The sequence below is a fragment of the Acanthopagrus latus genome, chromosome 6 (genome assembly GCF_904848185.1).
Source record: "Acanthopagrus latus isolate v.2019 chromosome 6, fAcaLat1.1, whole genome shotgun sequence".
In the NCBI taxonomy this organism is placed as follows: Eukaryota; Metazoa; Chordata; class Actinopteri; order Spariformes; family Sparidae; genus Acanthopagrus; species Acanthopagrus latus.
In genome coordinates, this window is record NC_051044.1 from 23,102,057 (window position 1) to 23,118,736 (window position 16,680).

Sequence of the window (16,680 nt, forward strand, 5' to 3'; positions counted from 1 at the left end):
GCAGGCTGCAAACGTTTATCCATATTTATTTCTCTGTTCATGTTTAATCTGCCTGCCAATATGGTCCCAGAGAAAAAAAAAAACACCCACATTTAAAAAATATCCAGGCCATTCACAGTCCTGTCTTTGTTCTCAGGCGCGAGTTCACCTTTTGCCAGTCTGTCAAAAAGCAAAAATATTCAGAGTTTAGTACACAATCTGAGTTGACAGGAGAGAACTCACCAGGCCTAAACTGTAATCCTTCATCCTTTCAGAACCGTCCGAGGAGGAGAATTTTAAAATTGAATGATTATAAAAGAATGAAAAAGCATAGTCAGGTTATGATTTTCTGACGGCTGTAGGGCAACTTCCTTAACTACCATTACTGAGTGTTTCAAACTGAGCTGTAAACCTGCCCATGAACTCAATGATCTCCAGACTGGGGACGCATGCTTAGGACCTTACTGCCCTCTTGTGGAAAATAAACCAAACAATGCAAATCACTTAACAGCTGTGGCATCCCAGAGGTTGCCGTTTAAGCATTTAGTAGTCGTTTCATTTGGAGGCGGCTGAGAGCTGCGAGTGCTGAAACCTGGGAGTTTTCCATTACGGCTGAAACTGTAAAACAGCACCTGAGCCCCCGAAAATCCCTGTCAGCCAACAACCGCATGCTGAGTCAAACTGCTCGGCACTGATCTGTTTTACCAAACATGATTTCACTCGGATTTCTAAGGTGCGATTATAGTCTGAGACAAAATCCCGGTTTTGATGTTTTCACGATTATAATGCATTCATTTGTTTTAAACCGTTATGGAGGTCTGAGATTGCATTAGCATTGTTAGTTTGAGGTTTTTATTGTTTTCTGCCTTGCCTGCTTTTTTTATGTTTAATCACTGGCTGCATTCAGAAACAGAAATAATAAAATACAAAATAACAGAATAAACAAAAATGAACAAAAGTTAGTTAAAGGTGGAGGAGGAGGAGGAGTTTTAGCGCAAATGAAAGACATACATACATAAACAAATTACGAACACATCTATGATTACGTGTCATTTGGGTGAGAATTAATCTGTGCACAGTACAAAGCCCTGCTTTGTTGTGGTTTGTTCTACATCACAGTGAAAGTCCAACTCTTAACTAACTACTGAAAGGTTTGTGAGAACAGAAACAGTTGCTGTAGCTGAGCCTTTACGGTTACAGATCTGTGACTTTTTAATAGCAAAATTGCTTATTTGTTGCATCCCTTGATTAATATTAATGAAATATATTTCGGGCTAGATGATCAAAACACCAAATAAAAGTTAAAGCCCCTAAAAACTTGATTCTATTCCCCACTTTTTATTTCTTTAATATTAAAAAAGGTATTGTTTATTTAAGATGTTATTTATTAAATGAAAATGGCTGCTCATGCTCAGGTGGCAACGAGACAGGACAGGAGAGGAAATGACCTTGTGTTGTCGGGAAAAAGTACAAATCATCCTTCACATTCTCTTGACAATCGTAAAATGTCTTGTTTTGACCAACCAACAATCCATAACCAAATGATAGTTAATCTACTACCTCAGAAGGCAAAGAAAAGAGTAAATCTAAGGATTAAGAAGCCGTGGCCAAGTACATTTTCTAGGCATTTTCGCTTGACAAACGTATTTTAATCAGTTATCAAACAGTGGCTAATTAATTTTCTGCCAACAACTAATCAGTTTGTCGAAGCTGTAATGTGTTTCGATCAAATGTTTAAATGTTGCGAAATCCTAATCGGCGCAATGACGTATACATAAATATCAGTGAGAAGAATAAGTCAAATAAAGAAAATCTCTTGAAATAACCAAAACTGTTTAGTGGGAAACTGTGCCTTAAGGATGAAATCACAGTAAGAGGGGGACTTTAATTAAACCTTCACAAGGAATACTATATTCCATGCATCTTTATATTTCTTTTTTGTTATTTCATTCTCTGCCTTCATTTACCTTCATTTTCATTATTTTCTCAATTAACTGATCAGTTGTTTGGGTTGTAAAATGTCAGAAAATGGTGAAAAATGTCAATCAGTGTTTTCCAGAGAGGACGATGACATCATCAAATGTCTTGTTAATTTTTTTTTTTTATTAAATTAGGTTTAAACAGAGAATTTTGTCCTTTTTTCTGCTTAATTACCAAACTGAATAAGTGATTATCCAAATAACTGGCGATTAAATTAATAGCCAACAACCAACATGATTAAAATGTGCCGCTCTACCTTAATTATGTTTCCTGTTTTTCTTTTCCTTTTTCTTCCCTCCTTCACAAAATCTCCTCCTGCGGCAGTCAACCTTTTACGTTTCTCTTAACTTTGGCCTTTCTCTCTCTCTCTTCTTTTTTTTCTCTCCGTCTCTCTGTGTCCGTGTGCAGGACCAGAGGGTTGCAACCTGTTCATCTACCACCTCCCTCAGGAGTTTGGGGATGGAGAGCTGATGCAGATGTTCCTGCCTTTCGGTAATGTCATCTCCTCCAAAGTGTTTGTGGATCGGGCGACAAACCAAAGTAAATGCTTTGGTGGGTAAAAATGACCAAACCAAAAGATTATTGGTTATTTATTCTGATTATTCTTTTTTACTAATCACCCTTCTCTACCGCAGTCAACACTCCCTTTTCCTAACCTCTCAACACCCCTCCCCCCTTTAAGAGAATGAAAACAAAAACAGTGGAGAGTTTTCTCCACAGTTGTGCAAAAGCTGGTTGTTACTAAAAAAGAAAGAATAGAGAATGAGTTTGTCTGGATTTTTCCATGAATCATTGAAGCTTTTCTTTTGAAGCTCTGACTAATTCTTTTTTTGATAAATATTTCAGTGATATATATTTATATATAGAGAGAACTGTTATCACACCTCCATCAACAGTCAAACTGATCATGAGAGAAAAGAGCTCTGTTTGAAAGTCAGTTACGTCGCCTTTGTGCTCTTTACGAGATATGACACAAATGCTGACTCTCGGTCTCTACCTTCAGTCTCCAACTCACTGAAACGCATGCTTCGAATATAACAGCTGCTCCGGCATGCGAAGATAGAGAACTGCTGTCTCACTGTAAGCCACTGACAGCACAATTTAGCTGCAAGTATAATTATGTGGCAAATTATAAATGGATTGTGGAGAATATTTAATGGAGAGTCCGTCAGGTGCAACCTATTTGCAAAGGAGCTCTTGCTCATTAATACGACACAGCATTAATGTTGTATTATTCATGTTGCAATCCTGAGACGCAGGTTTTTAATTTGTGATTCGACGTTTTTTTTTTTTTTCCACCTCTGAGTGGAAGTTAAAAACCGAAAACTCTAAAAAAAAAAAAATAAAAAAAAAATAAAAAAAAAAAAACAGCACAACCATGTTGATGTTTTGGTTTTACATCCCATCACCAAGCTCATGTTGTGATACTTCTGTTGCATGCTGATAGAAATGTGATCTCATGCTGTATCTTAGCTGTATTAATACTCACATTGATGCTGACAACTTGTAGTGCAATCTTTGTTTTTTTTGTGGATGTTAATTGTGTTTAGTTGTATGTACAGATGAAAAGGACTTCATTATTATGGTGAAGTATCATTATTGAACATACTGCTTCGTCTCACTGAACCCATCTTCATTATCCATTCTTCTGTTAACCAAAACTGGCCTCGCCTCTTCATCTAACCACATCCCTCCTTCTCTCCCTCTCCCTTTCGGCCTGTCCCCCAGGATTTGTGAGCTTCGACAACCCAGGCAGTGCTCAGGCTGCCATCCAATCAATGAATGGCTTCCAGATCGGCATGAAAAGACTCAAGGTGCAGCTCAAGAGGCCAAAGGACGCCAACCGCCCCTACTAGCCCCCGCCCCAGCCAGCCACCGCCACCCTGGCGGCCGGGGTAGCCGTCGCACACAGGGAAAGACAGGTCAGAACTCAGCGTTGGTCGTGGCTTTAGTTTGATAGGTGATTAACCGAACTGCGTGTTATATTGACGAATGCTCAAACAGCAAGCCCATTCATGGCGGTGGCCGATGTCGTTTCAGTAACCTTTTATAAATGTCATAAAACATTTGCAGTCGCCTAATAACGAGCTGATGATCTGCAAATTGCCAGTAAAGAACAGTGATGAAGTTTTAGCCCTTTTGTTGATAGTTTAAGTGCACATTTATAAATGTTAATTCCACCGTTCATGGTGACTCACTCTCAGTAATGTCTAGAATTTGACGGCTGACAGTTTATTAAGAGTCAAACATTTTAAATATTTCACTACCATCACGCTGGTATGAAAATCTGAGCCCTGTCCCATGCCGCTGATATAAATATTATACTGAGTGTTCAGCAGCAGCAGCTGCAGCAGCATTTACTTACATGTAGCCTCCTCTATTTGCAGAACAGCTTTACAGTAAGTGACCCTGTATGTTACCCTGTAGGTAAAAGATAATTGGTAAATGGTCCAGTGTGTTGCACAGGGGAAGGAATTGCTTCCAAGGGAGAGGCATTTATTACCCCTCAGGCGGGTAATTGTGCTGTTCCTCTTTGTCTCCTCCCTTCATCTGTGTGATGGAGAGTTTAGGCTGTGTCGTTCATTCACCACTGATGACTTCATTCAAGGGCAACTTATCACCCACTCACAAACTAACTGAACCGGAGCAGACGGTGTCCCGAGGCAAATCACTGTGGGGAGGAATAGTGCGAGCTCATATGAACGCGTCACAAAATTATGTGGGACCATTAGTTTTAGTATACAAAAAACATTTTCCACAGAGCGCCAGAGAAAACATCTCATTTAGACTGTCTCCTCTTTCTGAGCGAGACTGACCATTTCAATGGAAATTCTCAACACACACAAAGGTTTTTTGCACTTTTGCACTACTGCATCCTCAGTTTTATCATTAATATATCCAAATAAAATAACGTTCACTTTCACTGCACAGATTCATCAGACTGATAAGTTCATTACTCAGAAAGCAAACCCAAGTAATGTTTAATTTATAATGACACATGAGAGTTAAGGTGTGTCCTGATTAAAATCCCGTCATGATTTCAAAAACAAGATTAAACAGTTTGATTCAAATATTTTTTTTTAAAAAACACACACACACACACACACACAAAAAAACTTAATTGTTTATCACGTAGGAGATTACAACGGCGTCACTGCCAGGGAGCTAAATTAATTCACTGCAGGATGAGCACTGATTTGTTTTTCAAAGTTGTCTCAGCAAAATTATCTTTGTTTATCCACACCAGACCTCGGAGTCTTAGTGCCGGTGAAGATGCTTCAGAGAGCCAGGTGCCTTATGAATATGCTCTGCTGCTCCATCTTTTGTAAATACAATAAAGGATGACATAAGGAAAGATGTTATAACAACTTTTAACATAATAAAAGAGTTTCCAGAAAAATAATCATTAAAAACAAACATTCCCCCAATGAACTTTGTATTTAATAATGTAATAAGGTGTGTCATCTCTTATGTAATAAATGTTTGTTTAAGCCCAGAAGGACTAGCTGTCTCTTTGAATTGTCTAATACAGATCCAAATAAATAAACAACAACAACAAAACAACAACTAGACAAACAATCAGAGCAAATAATTGTTTGTCTAATTGCATCACAGCCATTCAAAATCACAACTACAAAGATTAAGTGTCATTTTAGCAAAAACTATAAGAGCAACAGCCATGCTAGTAGCTCTGTGGGGCTATAGTTGGCAAAGACAGTGGTGTTTCACACACAGAAAAGTAATGTATTACATATTACCTGTTACTTTACCTTTACTTATTTACTCCACATAGAAAGTAATTCGCCACACTACTTGTTACATTGCTTTTGTGTTTCTCCCCAATGTCGCCTGAGATGCACTGTCAAGTAACTGTCAGTTTACAATTTAAGAATAAAACCTTGATGGCTACGTATCAGCACAAATCTTTATCCTTAAGGAGGATGTACACAAGACGTTTGCTTCGTGCTCTTTAATACCACAAAGTCGACAGCAACTTATAAAGGTGCACTTCACTGAAAAACCTCCAGGCAAGAAACAAGGCTCAGTTTCAGCATGTCTAGGAGAATCAAGGCGGTGCTGGCAGTGGGCTAAAACTGCCTCAAAATAAAACTATATCAATAAATAAAGTCTTACAAACACTGCCTGGTTCAAATATTAATTCCCTCAAAATACCGCATCAATAAGTAAAATAATATAAGAGGCTGGCCTTCTTGAAACCATGAGATGACGACAGACTTAAAAGGAAAACTGCTCATTAATCCGTGGCTTTAGGGAGCTGTGTAGGTTGGATTTCATGGATAAAGTCTTTTTTGTGGGGTGCTGAGCTTAATGTTAACATGCTGATGAAGTGATCCAGGTATAGAGTGTTAGCATGCTAGCATTTGCTAATTAAAACAAAACACAAAGTAGGGCTGAGACTGATGGGAATGTCATGTTTTGCAGAAAGGTGGTCATATCCCAAAGTGTTGGATAATTAAACATTTGACCTGATGAAGGCCTTTGATAAAATGTTTGGCATAACATGTCTGTACCAAATGTTATGGCAGTCCATTCAGTAGCTGCCAGAACCCCCATAAAAAGTCAACCTCCTTGTGGCACTAGTGGAGATGTCTTGGGATCACCAAAGTCATGAGATGCACCACCTTGAAACACTGACATCCATACAGAACTTTCCTATAGATGCTGAGATATTTCACTGAATAAGTTTGACTTGTTAGTGCAGCAATGTAATTGGTCCAGGAGATCACCAAAATCATTAAGACTCATCTTCTGGGGATCATGAACAATATTTCACAGTAATGAGAGATATTTCATTAAAATCTAAAAATGCCAACCCCACAGTGGCGTTAGAGGAAATGTCACGGTTTCCTTAAAGTTTGTAGGATTCATCCTCAGGGGACCACGAATGTCTGCACAAAATCAGATCAGATCAATGTAACCATCCATGTGGCTAGCTTACCAGCCTCCTCACATTATGTCCTTTACAATATTGTCATGTGCATCAACTGCCAGCCTTCTTGTTGTTTAGTTTTCCTACTTATTACGTGACTGAAATGTTTCCTGTTGTTTCTGTGCTTTCCAGGTTTTGTTGAGCTGAATCATATGTTGACTTCTTGCTACCCGCCACTGAGTGCAAACTCAACATCTGGACCACTGAGGCTGCTTCAGAAACAGAGGAGAGAGAGAGAGAGAGCGATGACCGAGTCAAGGACACCTCCTTTTGGATGTACTAAAACTTTGGAACTCAGAGAGAATTTGTACCAGCCTGGTTAGCCCCAGGACCTTTTTCTTCTGCACACATATACACACCTCCTTCCCCACAAAACCCTGCTTGAATGACAGCTACCTTTTCTGGACCACAAAAAAACTTTTACTTGAACAATGAGAAAAACAAAGTAAAAGAAACTACTTACAATGACCAACCCCGCCGAACTCTTAAAGGGAATATGGATGTCAAAAGTCCAACAAGAACAAAACTTTTTAAAAACTGAATAGAGGATTGCCGTAGGAGATCTTTCTGTAAGATGGTTTGAGTTTGGGGCAATTGACTTTTGAAGACCAATTTATAAGACTTGAAAACAAGAAGGGACAAGAAATTCTCGAAGAGGGAACTTAAGTAGGGAATGTGATATTTTCAGGACACAAATTGGCTTCGATTTGGGACGGCCATCTTTAGCTCGGAGTGCCTGTCCGTTTCCAGGGGATACCGTTGCCAAGGAGAGCCATAGCAACGGTCTCCAGGAAGTCTTACCTGTCATTCCTTAGTTGTTTTAGGGACCAAAAGACCAAACATTTTTATTGCTGAGGACTTGTAGCTCTATTATACTCGGACCACTGCATCTCTTTCAGTCAGTGTTAACTGGTTGAGGGGTCGCACTTAAAAGAAGTGTACATTTCGAAATATATACAACACATGTATATATATACATATATATTGCTGATATGCTTTTTGAATACAGGCAAAACTATTTCAGATGACCAGATGGGGTCTCTCACTTCGCTAGTTTACAATTACTCAAAATGTTTATTTTTTTCTCTTCTCATTTTGTCTTGGGAGGGATGGCGAGTGCATGGGAGGGGCTGCTCCGTATCACAGCCTTATCTTTTTTAACTTGACATCCTAACCTCATAGATAGAATAACATCAGAAACGTTTGAAATATATGAACTTGTTTATATTTGCAGTACATATATATGTATAACAAGCATTCAAGCAAATGTATTCATATATACAGTATATATGGATAAATAGATATTAATCACAAACAAATATATGTATTTATATGCACATATTTTATATATGTGTGTCTGTATATAGAACGGCTACTGACTATGTTGAGCTGTAATTTTTTGTAGATTTTAGCTGGAGTTTGAAACATTGCTCTGCTTGGGAAGAATCGCAAATCTGGCAGCTCCCAAAACTGCAGGCATTCCTATCTCTGATTACCTATATGCCGACACACAATATATTGCTAAAAGATACATGTGTGAGAAAAAGACACACATACGGTGTAAATATTATCTGAAAAATGCAAAAAGCCACATCTCAGTAGCAGGCTTTAAGAGAATCAGGCTAAAAATGATTTTAGAGGAAAAGGACAATTATCTTCGACTCTATTCCAAACATATCTTTTGAGCTTACACACACACACACACACACACACACACACACACACACACACACACACACACACACACAAACTTCTCTTTGAAACTTGAACCAAAATGAATACGTCTCACAACCCTTGCTCTCTTTTGCATTCAGTAAAGTGCATGTAGCGTATGGGCTGTCACCATGTCAAGGTGTGCCTTGTCACCTGCAGAATCTGCCATCAAGCACTGTGCTCTCAGAAAACAAAGAAGAAGAAGAAAAAAAAGAACTAAATACACACTACTGCAAGCAGCCAACGCGCTATTATGATGTCAAACTACACTACAGCCAGATCCATATCATTTCTCAGCCGTGTAGAGAGCTTCAGTGCATGTCCAGTATAACAAACCGTCCGACCAGTCTTGGTCCATCGATGTCTTTGGGGGAAAAAAAAAAAATGCATTTAGAACTATTGTAGACTCACGCGACTACACTTCAGATAAAAGCGGGCATTAGGTAACCTGTCAGCACAGGTACTAACTATCAAAGCTGCGTGCAGGGCACCTGTGACTACGATCCACCGGTTGGAGTCAAACTAGGGTAAAGTTCAGGGTTACGACTGACATGATGTGGCTTGAAAAAAAGAAAGCTATTGAGCTTATTGGACCTGACATTAGGTTTTTAATGGTTATGAAGGTGATGTAACATTGATGAATCTGTTCTCATTAGAGAGCCAGCTTCCCACTGAACAGAATAAGGGAGGTTTTATGTGCTTTCCCATCCAGCACTTAATGTGTGGCTCTCTGCTGGTATAATACTTGACATGAAGCATATCCTTTAGAAGATGTTATATTGCCTTATGTTATATGTCCTCATACAATTAAATATAAACATAAAAAGCATAATGAAACTGTACAGTGAAGCAATAAGTGTGAAAAGCCATTTACCCATTACAACTGCTGTGTCACTGAGACTGGTTTCATATTGCTTTAGCATACAGTTTCTCATAATAGTCTACAAAAATGGTCTGAACACCTACAATATACCTGCAAAAGGTCAACAGACTGGGATTTATTGGATCCTGCATTCAACAAATATGCAGCTGGTGGAGATTACTCGATGAATATTTATATATATGAATATTTATAAGGCTATATGACACTTTGGAAGACAATGCTTCCTGTTGGGTGCTGTTACTAGTTTTTCCTATAAACTGCTCATTATGCTGTTTCCCTAGTGTCTGTCTCTAACCTTTTTAGCAGATTGAATAATTTAACATTTACCTTCCAAATCCATCGAGGCTAAAAGACGCCACCGCTACACATCCCAGGACGCTACTGTTTGTGTGTGTGCCACATAACAATGCCCTGAGCATGGCATACAGTGCAAACCAGATGACCATCCTGCTCTGGCAGTGTCCATGGTCGGTTTGTACAAAGCGTTCTGTACATCCACCTGAGCTGCCTTTGAGCTAACAATAACATCTGAAGCTAAATGTCACATGTCTGGTATCCCTGATCGCCACACTGTGTGCCCTCTTTGACTGCCCCCTGCCGCTCTGAGAAAATTGAAAAAGGTGTCAACACGGTCTGTGCTTTTCTAACGGTTTGTTTGAGCAATCACTCATGTCTTTCACCTAGCCCATGTTTTCAAGTCATGCGAGATACGGAGAGAGGAAGCGGAAACGACGGGAACTAGAGTGCCAAGCACCTCTTCTTCATTTGCTCCAACTTTAAGCTGCAAGTTTACATGAGAAAAGTAAAACAAAGTGGTTCAAAAACAACAAGAAACAGAGCAGAAGTTTGAATATAAATATATATATATAAATATATACATAAACCGATGAATATACTGTAAATTGTTTCTTTTTTTGCTCTGTTTTCCTCTGTACATAGGTTTGCATATTTTATAGGACTTTTACTTCTATCTACAAGGACTGGATAAAGTACTTTAAATACTTAAAAAAAAAATATATGAATGAAAACATGATAATGCTCAATAAAACCAGGTACAAAAAAAATAGTCGCTAGGATACGGTACAAACTGTAGGACCTGACCAAGGCATTTATCCAGAATACAGTCAGGGAGAGCATTGACCTCAGTTAGAGCTTAGACATACATTGACCTATTTTATAAAAAAGAAAAAAATACTTTGATGGGTTCTATTCATTTATCGATTTGTTTAGATATTTATTTATAAGTCATGTCTGAGATAATATGCATGCTTTCATGGCATTATTTTTCTATGAGTTGGTACGTGACCAAATAGTTTTTATATGACATGCATGGGCCACTGTCGTGGTCCACAGATGATCATTGTTCCTGTCTGCAGGACCATGCCTTCAGCACTTCTTTGATGATGGAGAAAAATGCTCCTATTGACCAAGTGATGTCAAAGACAGATTTGAATCATTTATTTATGTGTTTATTTATTAATTTATTTATTTGTGTTTATGTATTTATTTATTTATTTATTCGTGCTGTTTGATCCAAGATCTGAGCTCTATTATTTCCACTGATCTGTTGGCTTGTAGGTGCTCACATCGCAATTTATCATGTTAAGTATTGGCAATCTCTGAATGGAACAACAAAGATTGATTTTACATTTTCCTGTTTGCTGACCAACTATTCAATGTGATGCAGTACAATACTAAAGCCTTACAAATTCATATTGCTCTGTTCCGAAAAGTTGTTGGAGGATTTCTTTCATTTTCAAGTACTATTTGCTCCCATTTTGAAACCTTTAAACAAAATAGTTAAAACACTCCCTCATCAATCCGATATGTAATCACAACAGAAGATACGCCTTGAGGTCATTTTAAACTTCCGTTAATATGCAAGGAGCTAATGACTGGTGAACTGCTAATCATTAACTGCTTGAATAAAATGCTAGTATTGTTGCTTTTTTACTTCCCCCCCCCAACTTTCATATCACCATCCTGCTTTTTATTGTTTGACAGAGCTCTGATCTTGTTCAACTGATGTGTTCTACCAAGAGCAAATTTCAATGAAAAACTGCACTATCTCATCAAAAAATATTGAGTTCCTATCATTTTATTTCAGTGCTCTTATCAGTGGTTTTGTTTCTAAAGCTCAGTAGTGTTGCTTAGAATCTCATTTTACTTCATATGGTTTTCAAAGTATTCTGGAAATCTATTTCCCAATTTCAGCACATATGGAGGGTGGGGAAATGAATGTTGCATATTAAAGCTTTGCCAGGTTCCTGATGAGCTCAGCTTCTGATTGGGCAGTGCGCTTTAGGCTCCCGCCCCCCGTCTCTCCAGACTGCACCATTCTCTGGTCCCCTGAACTCTTTTTTTGTAATTTTAAAATGAATGATGCGTCTCAGCTTAGCCCAATAATAAAGCACAGTCTAGAATAAAGTGTCCTGTGTTGTGTCATAATTGCTGACAAAGTGTTAATATGACATTACCCACACAATTTGTCCCCATTAGTTCCTCCAAGAAGGTCCATTCACCTGTCATCAACAGCTCATCTCAAAAACATATGAATAGATTTCTGGGAAATTTTGTAGGAAGATCTGATTATGATATGATCAAATTATCCCAGTTTTATCTTTTAAGCATGACTCATTTTAGTCATAATAATCAAACTAACAGACTCTCAATTGTCTGTTATAATGGTATAATGCTGCAAAGATCCTCTCAGACATTCAACATAGCTTAGTGGCAGACAGTTTTTCTGCAGTGGAAACATACGACATCAATTACAAACCAGAAGAATAACCAAATATCTGTTTATTTGTATTAAAACCACAGAATAACAAAAGTACAAGCTACAACATCATGATCATTCTGGTTTAGAATGTCAATTGGAAATTAAATGTAAGACATTAAAAAAAACAAAAAAAACAAGAGCAAACAGGTGAATATCAAGTGAATTGTTTTTTTCGGTTCCCATTTTCTTCTTTGTCAGCAAATGAAGAAAATATCCTCCAGTATTTGGCTTTCTTCCAGGTCCTGCTTGGTATGCTGGCGATAAGGCCCAGCAGGGGTGAGCAGGGTTCTGCCCAGTGGTTTAGGAGCTGTGAGGGTCGACCTCCGTTGCAAGGTTTTAGGTCTACGAGTGGACAGCTTGCTTAGTTCTGGTGCTGAGATCGGACTAAAGATATCCAATAACTCAACCACAGAAAAGTCCAACCTGAAAAAACACGAGTAAAACTTTGGGTATTTTGTTGTTGTTTAATGGAATTTAATTACTTTTTTTTCCCCCACATGTAAGCTCCGCTTGTTTCAAAGGTTGTATTTCTACATTTATAATACAGAACCCAGTGGAGCCCTGTTGACAGACAATGTTGTAAATGAGTAGCCTTGTGCCGTTTCATTGTAAGAGGGAAATGCACACAAAGACCAGCGGTTACATGCGTGCCGTCAATATTAAGCAGAGAAGGTGCAAGCCGAGGGACCAACATCAGACATGCACAAGGATAAAGTCTAGGTGGAGCCCAAAGCTTGTGCTAAAATATTTGTCAGTCACCTTTCACTTGTTAACACAGACAATATGAAAGCAAATCTCTCTTCGACGTGTTAACAAAATCTTTCTTCCTGAAGTGTCTACTGAACCCTAACAAGCAACGTTAACAAGTCAAAACCACTGGGGCGTCCCAACAGAAAAACACAGTTTCTTGCAGGTGCGAGAGAAAAAGAGGGAGAGAACCCGGTGCTTTCTCCCCTGGAATAGAAATGAGGGAATGTGCAGTGAAATAAATAAACCAAAACGGGGGAGATTAAGCTAATAGAGATTCAATCCCTCAGTCTGGCTGGCTTGATAAATTATTCAGTGTATACACAGTCGAACGACGGCCATTCCAGATACAAAACATGAATTCTTTAAAGCACGCTCCACTGATGTTGCTAACATAATTCTCTGCTCGTTTAAAGCTGCATCGATTTGCATCGTGCCGCTCCGCACACAGCTCTCTCTCCCAGGTAAGGGCGATCTCTGCCGTGTACTTGTTGATATGCATGTGGGTGGTCAGCAGACAGACACGCTGGTGGAGCTTCCAATCAGTGTTCCTCCACACGTAACTATAGACCTTGATATGTCATGTTTTAACACTAACTTGAGGCAATGTGTATCAGTAGCTGAAAAGCTTCAAGAAAGGTTAGATTTTGTTTTGGCAGCAGGAACTAATGTATGCACACGTTTGAGCGTGAGGGTGAGAAAGTGAGCGAGGGTTAAGTCAGCTGAGGGATGATAACTGATGAAAAAAGAGAATGAAGCTCAAGTAAGTAAATCTGTCTTCCTCATTTGGGCTCCTGCCTGTCAACAGCAAAGGAGAACGAGAGAGGGAGAGACCGTGAGCAAAAGTGAATGTGTGTGCTTGTAAGAGAGACTAGGAGTGAGTGCAGCTTTGTGGATAGAGAGAGGAAGGCAGAAAAGGGAATGTGGGGGAGGGACTTTGGCTGGGTTCCTTCTCTTGAAATGTGAGAATTTGCATTTTTATTTGTTGATTTATTTAACGGACAGGGCTCTCAAACAGCCATCCATCAACAAACGACATGTTGGTAATGAATAATGCATCACTTACCGGCGGTCACAATCTATAACAAGGGAAGTGTGGTGGGTAGGGGTACAGTTTGGGCAGGAATGTAGGGGGAGGTGGTGGCAGTGGGTAGGGGTGAGGTGGGGGGTGGCACAGAGATTGCATGAGGGCTAGAGAGAATGCCAATAGATTTTCAGAGGGGTGTACAGTGCAACAAAGAACTTCATTTCTTGGCTCCAGTTTGTGCGAGGTAAAGATGTGAATTGCTGCTCGATATTAATATCCCCGAAGGGAGACCTTGCAAATCTATTTTACTGCTACATGCGTAGAGAAAACAAATGAAACGCATTGACAACAGTAGCAGGAACATAAGTTTTTCATTGTTAAAAAAAAAAGGACCTCAGCTAGGGATACTGGGTCATTTCAATGCTACAGTTCAGACATTAAAGTAATGTTAAATACTATTAGTACAACGAAAACAAAGCCTTGGGGGTTAAGTTGCTGCTGAAAGATGATTGTGACAGTATTTTATTGATACTACACAGAAAGACTATTCAATGACAAATGTAATTCTCTATGAGCATATGTGTAAAAATCAAAAATGTCTTTTCATAAAGACTCTGAAATTTGTGGTTAAGCATTGTGCCTTGAAATACTGTTTGAGTCCTTTGAACACATAAGATTTGCACCTTTCTCAGTGTAATAAAAAAAATTGCTCTTCACTCTCCCAGTGCACCTATACTGAATACAATAAAATTTCCACAAAACTCCCTTACCTACACTCGCCACTGCCTTCTCCCCACTCGTAACTTTCACTGCTTATTTGGCTCCTCTCTTTCATTAAAGATAGCCGTCTCGCCCCGGCGCCCCTTTTCATTTGCAGTCCAAACAGTAAGATAAAAAACCTATAATGGCCACTGCGTATATCCCGCATGTCAATTTCCCTACCAATCAATAGCAGGCGGGCGAAGGCAGGAAGGATGGAGATGAGATGGGTGGGGTGTGCTGGAACTGTCTCATTACTAACTAGCACAGGATTCATGAAAGGATTAAGAAGGTCACTTAATGTTAACCCCAGCTTCGTTTTGCAATTTGCACATCAAGATTGAATTGGTTAAGATTAAGATGGTCAGGAGGGGCATGTTGTTGCCGAGTAAAACAGAAGGGTGCAGGTGACGTGCCAAATCTTACAGTGGGGTAGACTTTTTTATAGTGTATTTTAAAACATATTCACAGCAGTTTATTTTCCACATGTTTTTGCTTGCATAAAGAAACAAACTTCAGAAATCAATAGTCAGTGTATTGTCCATGTTTACAGGCTACAGTAACATGTATGGCAATAACACAGGGCACTGTTGTTACTCATTTTCAAACTGTTGTAAAATGAGCCAACCACAGCATACTGTGTTGTCCCTTTCATTTCACTGCAATTTATTCTATTTATCTTTTCAAAACTATTTTCATGCAAAGGGACGGCATCAAAGAAAAAGACATACGTCTAATCCAAATCAGTGGATTACCCGAGGATTACAACTGTCTGAAGAGATGCACATCTGAGAGGCAGACTTCCTAATTATTAGAAAAAAATGCACAGTGTGTAGGAAAGAGTCCAGCTATTTTAATAGGCTTTGGAGGTGTAAATGGATGGTAATAAGATCTGATAGCCCAGGTCCCCTGTTGGAATTAATGGGCATCTGCTGGAGCTCACAGTTCAACTTGGACCGTGCACTGCTTTGTTTGAGAGTTACTTATTGAAAGTTGTAAAGTTTGAGCTGTTTTGAAGAAATATTCTTAAGGGCAAGGTGGGGGTGGGGGTGCGGGTGGTGGTGGGGGTGGGGTGTTGCTGTTACTGCATGCTGTCCTAACAAGCACCACTTTTACAAAAAGAAATCTGACATTATGCAAGAAAATATTTTCTGAATAATTTTGAAAAATAAAAGATGTGCAGAAACACTGGTACAAATTGCTTCCCAGCATCTGACATTTTTTGCAGTCCCACAGCAACTTCGAAGTCCTCACACAGATGAAGGGAAATGCACACCCCCCCACCCACCCACCCACACCCACACACACACACACACACACACACACACACACACACACACACACACACACACACACACACACACACACACACACATATAGTAAGACACACAGTCAGGTTAATTACCATTTTGTGTAAGCGCATATAAGAAAAAATGTAATGAATGTTCTTTCCTTTTTAGGTAAGTGATTCATTCCTGTCCGCAAAGACCCTCTCCCTTCTTATGTCTTTCTTACCATTTCCATTTCTATCCATCTCAGCTTGCTCTAACTTTCCTCGGTTCCCATTTCTCACTTTATCCAATGCTCTCACCCCCTCACTCACCCTCAAACACACTTTTAACATCTCTCCCTCACTTGCTTTATCTGTCTCATTACTGTGGCAGAGAGAGAAGGGAGGGCAATGTGTGCATCCAGAAGTCTGTTCAATTACACCTGCTGCAGGGTCCCTGCTAGGCCGACTAATGGAACGCAGCATGTCTCCTGACAGGCTGGCCGCAGTGCTAGCTAGCCCGGTAAAAAGCTTCATTTAGCTTCTTACAGCTCGAAAAGTTAGCTAGACTAAGAGAAGACATCATTTA

At 39.3% G+C, this 16,680-nt stretch overlaps 2 protein-coding genes across 8 annotated transcripts in view; one reads left to right on the forward strand and one right to left on the reverse strand.

Annotated features, from left to right (window-relative positions):
- The window catches only part of celf4 (CUGBP, Elav-like family member 4), a 93,633-nt gene extending 84,958 nt beyond the window's left edge, over window positions 1–8,675 (forward strand). For 4 of the 5 annotated variants that reach the window (XM_037100094.1, XM_037100095.1, XM_037100096.1 and 1 more), the window contains exons 12-14: window positions 2,368–2,511; window positions 3,688–3,881; window positions 7,043–8,675. In XM_037100094.1, coding sequence (XP_036955989.1) covers window positions 2,368–2,511; window positions 3,688–3,815 — 272 coding nt within the window. In that variant the 3' untranslated portion in view covers window positions 3,816–3,881; window positions 7,043–8,675. The remainder of the gene's footprint in view (window positions 1–2,367; window positions 2,512–3,687; window positions 3,882–7,042) is intronic. The other variant, XM_037100098.1, reaches the window with a different exon arrangement.
- The window catches only part of kiaa1328 (KIAA1328 ortholog), a 31,607-nt gene that overhangs the window by 4,352 nt on the left and 10,575 nt on the right, over window positions 1–16,680 (reverse strand). The window contains exon 12 of one of the 3 annotated variants that reach the window (XM_037100092.1): window positions 11–159. The exons of 1 other annotated variant lie outside the window; for it this stretch is intronic. In XM_037100092.1, coding sequence (XP_036955987.1) covers window positions 93–159 — 67 coding nt within the window. In that variant the 3' untranslated portion in view covers window positions 11–92. Of the gene's footprint in view, window positions 1–10; window positions 160–12,288; window positions 12,712–16,680 lie in introns of those variants that run through there. One more of the 3 variants, XM_037100091.1, reaches the window with a different exon arrangement.